General features: G+C 49.7%; 1 protein-coding gene across 1 annotated transcript; it reads left to right on the plus strand.

The window, feature by feature from the left end:
- The first annotated feature begins 3,369 nt into the window (after positions 1–3,369).
- LOC108865020 (uncharacterized) lies at positions 3,370–4,128 on the plus strand. Its single transcript, XM_018641636.1, has one exon. It carries the CDS (start codon positions 3,370–3,372, stop codon positions 4,126–4,128), a length of 759 nt encoding a protein of 252 aa, XP_018497152.1.
- The last annotated feature ends 1,183 nt before the right edge of the window (positions 4,129–5,311 follow it).

Raw genomic sequence — 5,311 nt, forward strand, 5'->3', positions numbered from 1 at the left:
ACTCTGCGTCGTGAACGACCCGCAGCTCAGAACATTCAATGGCCCGATGGGATTATCGACGATCGATCTGTTCGCGACGAACCTCCCACTCGCAGCCGTGAGGTTTGGAGGAATCAGTGTGAGCCTGGCCGAGGGAGAGCTCCTGTCGACACACTCGCCGATCTCGATACAGATCCGAAACATCGCCATGGGGAGAAAAGAATCGCTCGGAGCTCTACCTTCACGCCAAATCGACGTTAACAAGTTGGGAGCTCACCTCGCAGTCATAGGCAATGATCCACTGATAGTGGGGGACGCAGACGTCAACACGCTCAATAGAATTGCAACGAGCATTCTGAAAACCTGTGCCTTACCGAGGAAACCCCACAGGGAGCGACAATGGTGGAGCCCCGAGTGCACGAGGACCAAGAAAATCATGATCCAACTCAAAATCTTGAAACAGCATCACGAATACATGAGTCCACTGCTAGCCAGAACGAAAGCACACTACAGAAGAACTCTCAACAAAGCGAAACAGGAACACTGGTTGGAATATGAAAGGAGAATGGTTGCACGCGCTACGCAACTCCCATACACCTGGTTGAAACTCATGAGCACTCCTAGGCCGTCCTGTCCGGTCAACCCGAAAGATCTGAGAAGGCACTTTGAGGATATGCTGGCGTCAGTCGATACAGTACCATCGGAAACTCCGCAATATTCGGCCGTATGGAACGAACAAGAGATGCTGTATAGAGACGAAATCGAGAGCCCATTCACTGTTACCGAAATCTACGAATCAATCGCCCGGCTCCCCGCGCACAAAGCATGCGGCCCGGACGAGGTTTACAACGAACATATCAAGCGGTCGTTGGGACTCATCCCGACATGGGAAAAACTATTCAACAAGTGTTTAGATTCTGGTACCCTCCCCAGCGAGTGGAGTAATGGCACGATGATAGTCATCCCAAAGTCCAAGGGTAGCCCCGCAGACCCCAATTCGTGGCGCGGAATAACGAAAAAGAGCAACATATTGAAACTCCTGTCCAGGTTGATCCTCGGAAGGCTGGTGCCGTTCCTGGAGACTAGAGGCATCATTCCAGACCAACAACATGGGTTCCGTGAAGGTAGATCAACACTGAGTGCATGTGAAATACTGATGCGAGACATCCGGAGCTCTCTCGACCGCCCGCCGCATCACATGCACGCCGTATTCATAGACTTCAGCTCAGCATTCGACTCAGGATCCAGGTCCCTGACACTGGAGATACTCGCCAGGGGAGGCGTCCCGTCGAAGCTGCTCGGTCTGTTGAGAGCCATTCTTCAAAAGAACCGAATTGACATCGACGACGGCGTCACGTTGTCGACAACAGTCGAACAGACCAACGGTTTCGCCCAGGGAGAAAATACGAGCCCGATACTGTTTTCAGTATTGACTGGCAAGCTACCCGAGACCATAATCTCAAAACATCCCTCAGTCAGGCTACTTATGTTCGCTGACGACATCGTCATGTATGCGACAGAAACTTATCACCTCCAAAATGCATTATGCACACTGCCCAGGAGTGTCAAAGAGCTCGGACTATCGATCAACAAAACGAAAACCGAAGCAATGAAATTCAGGCGAGGAGGCCACCTGGCGAAAGAAGACAAATTGCACCTCAACCACAGCGAGATAAAATACGTGAACAAATTCACGTATCTCGGTATCACGCTGACTCCGACCGGCTCAAGTTTCACCAAGCACATCGATGAAAGGGTCAGAAAAGCGCTCATAGCGTTTGCAACGATATCCTCGCCCCAGAAGCTTTCACTCCCTACGGCGCTCCAACTTTTTCAACTGAAGGTCGCTCCCATTGCTAGCTATGGGGTTCAATTGATTTGGGACCATCTCACAACCCAAAACTTGAACAAACTCAACTCTCTGAAAGCGGCTTTTTTGAAAAGGGTACTCGGGGTACATCGATCCTGCCGGAACAGGCTCGTATACTTGATGTGCGACACCCGAACATTCTCCGAAGACATCCGGGGCACCTTCAACCTCAACAACAAACTCTGACAAACTGGAGTGTTTGATGTAATTGAAGTGAAAACGTCTTCAAAATGTCTCCAGTAGCCGGTCAAAGAAGCTTCTTCCTCCATGCAACGAAATCTAGTCCGCTTTCGCGGGGCTGGATCTCCGCTGTTTGGAATCGAAATATCACGAGGATTGGGTCGGAAGATTGCAAATTCACGGGACTTTGTTCCGATGAATTTTCGTCCGGAACCGAGCTGAGAAAGAGGTCCCATTAGACAATTTCTGTCGACCCACGAATGCCTCTATCCAGCCGCATAAATGATTGTTTTCCAGAATAGGGGAAGAATGGTCGGCTCAAGCAATTGAATGGAAGTAAGACTCTGATGTATATCGGCGACGACACGGACTTTAAGTGACTCAAGACTGCTTGTCCGGGGAATAATCTAACTCGTAGGGATACCTATCCCTTGCTCTGGTGGAGAAAACCGCAGCGGCTATGCAGGTTTTCTTTATCTACTTTCAGACCGCATACTAAATAAGTTTCTTGCACTTGGGATTCCGATTTGAGGAGGATCTTGAATTGAACAGGGTTCCGAGTGGAGATTAGCTCGTCTATCCGCAATTGGAAACGGAGGTTTCGCCGAGATTCGATATATTATAACGAAGTGTGCAGCTGAGTCTCCCAAGGGGACTTCATTCCTTGGTCTTCGCCATGAGACCGAAGACAAGTAGCATCATGCGAATAAAGCGGAAAGCAAGAGTAGCTGAAAATATAGGGCAGTCTGAAGCAGCTGCGAAACGGCCGAAAACATCAACGGAAAAATTCCGCGAAAATCGTGCTCGTAGTCGTGCAATGGCTCAGTCACCAGAGGCCGACACGGGAGATCTTGGTGCGCTGAGTTCGATCCCTGAAGATGGAAATGTGAGTCGGCAAGAATCGGTACATTTCATGCGTCAGGATAGCGATAGTCGAAACGAGCTGGGTGTCCTCAGAAATATAATGCGAATTTCGATGGAGGTACCGAATGCACGAGGAATGCGGCTTACGAAAATAGGTGGAAAAAAGCGACGCAGCGATTCAAAAATATGTTCCTTCACAACGAGTTCGGGAATAAATGCGATGTCTGTGATTGCCTCTGTGTTGTGTCTAGATGTACATAGGTAGCAGCGGGTAGTCAGCTGTGGAGATCTAGATGCACATCCGAACGAGAGAGCCGATGTAGGCGAGGAGGACCTCTGAGAGTAAGAGGGAGGTTAATCCGAGGGCAGCTATATAAGCCATGGAATAAAGGGAAACAGGGCAGTCCCGTGAACTCGAGTCTTCATTCCACCAGAACTATAAAGTGGCGCAGTCGACAAAAGTGACAGCGCGAAAAATGTCTGATTCGGCCAACGGTTTCGCGTCTCCGAGGGAGTTTCTCCCAGAACCGGAAAATCCGGTAGTACAGTGGGAAGACTGGGTGGAGAACTTCCGGACGTATCTGGAGGCTCGAGGAGGGACGGCGTCGTGGCCGGTGACTCGGCGGATCGCAATACTGAAGCATTGTCTCGGAGCAGAAGGGCAAGCCCAGTACAGAGCGATCGAACATCTGGAGGCCACGGGAGAGGACGACTTCGAGAAGGCGATCGACAGACTCAACCGAAGATTCTCTTCGCAAAAGGGACTGGCGGCGGCCAGGACGGACTTCTTCAGTCGGGAGCAGCATCAAGGGGAATCGGTCCGAGACTACGCAGCAGCGCTCCGGAGACTCGCAAACAAATGCAAGTTCCCCATGACAGCGGACGACGCAATCATCTCCCAGATCACCGCGAAGACGAACAACGCGAGCGTCCGGAAAGAATTGCTAGCCTGCAAGGACAACGAGCACTTCGAGGATGCAATCACGGCCGCGGCACGGGCAGAAATCAACGCAAGAGAAGCGGCAGAGTTCGGAAATATTGCAACCCGGATGACTCCAGCCGAAGCGGTGGTCAATAAGATTATGACCCGGTGGAACGGTGCGAAACCGGAAAAAGTATCAGGATATCCGAGCGGACCGAACTCAAGCGGACGGCAGCAGCGGAAGCCGGTGGGGTCCCCGTGCAAGCGATGCGGCAGCAATTTCCACGAAACTGTTGGATATAACCCACTGTAGGGTCAGTCGGTAGACACTGGATCTGGAAGTATGCTGTGAGGCTGGAAGATCACGGCACAATAAAGAAACAGAGATTCGGTGTGAATCAGTAACTCCTCGCTCTGCGAGTCTTTATTACTTGTATTTATACCCTAGTGGAGAGCATCACTTGTATGTACTGATCTGAAGACATACGTCCTTCAGATCAGGGTTGTCTGGTCCAGAAGTCTGTCTAGACGCTTTTTGTAATCATGCTGAGAATGTTACAGCTACTCTACAGAAGACGGCATGCCATTAGTATTCTGTATTTCAACATCCTCCCTTAGATGGAACAATCTAAGGATGATTACCTAGTGATTCTTAACTCTCATAGTCAATCAATCTAGGGCAATACCTTGGTATGGAATAAATACCAAATTACTCTTTCTAACTAATTTATTTGTAATTTAGTAGAGTATAGAACAATTTTGTTGATTATGTCCACCTGGTTCCAGGGATGGCGAATTTTGAGAGAGGAACACTCTTCGTTATTCTCTCGAACAAGTATCCGAGAGTTTCCCCGTCTCTCAACTCACTGAGGATTTCCTCCCTATATCGGAAGGTCACGATGTCTTTACGTGCTCCGACAATTTTGTTCGGAGCCATCCTCTCGCGATCCCTGTCCATCTGCTCCTGTAGAATGGACCTGCAAGGTCTTCCCAGACCTGTGTCACGATAGATGCGGTGACCACGCATTTGGATTCGGCATACACTTCGGTAGTGAATGCCACTGTGAAGGCATATAGCCCACAGTCTTCATCCCACGTGAACAGTGTGTCCCGCATTTGTTTTCGAAACACACGGAGGACCCGCTCATGGAAGATCGGGTACCTGAGGGACAACTCTTCCTGTTCGATGAGTTGTTCAGTGATGATGTCCCACCTTGGTCCACCGAACAGGTTGAGCTCCATCATCTTTGGGAGATGAAGCTTGCTGTCCTCTGGGCAATGACACAGAAGACACACACACGGAAGCCGTGGATCATCTATGTCGTCTATCTTCGGTGTGACGTTGTACTCGTTGTCGTCGAAGTACACTTCGGGAAAACGGCTTAGAAACCGTCCCTGTTCATTTTGCATGTATGGGAAGTGTTTTGTTCATCTTGACGTTTTCACTGCCAGATTTCAAGTGACTCACTTTCAATTTCGATAGACGTTCTTGATGA

Source organism: Galendromus occidentalis, unplaced genomic scaffold (genome assembly GCF_000255335.2).
Source record: "Galendromus occidentalis unplaced genomic scaffold, Mocc_1.1 scf7180000075888, whole genome shotgun sequence".
Classification (NCBI taxonomy): domain Eukaryota; kingdom Metazoa; phylum Arthropoda; class Arachnida; order Mesostigmata; family Phytoseiidae; genus Galendromus; species Galendromus occidentalis.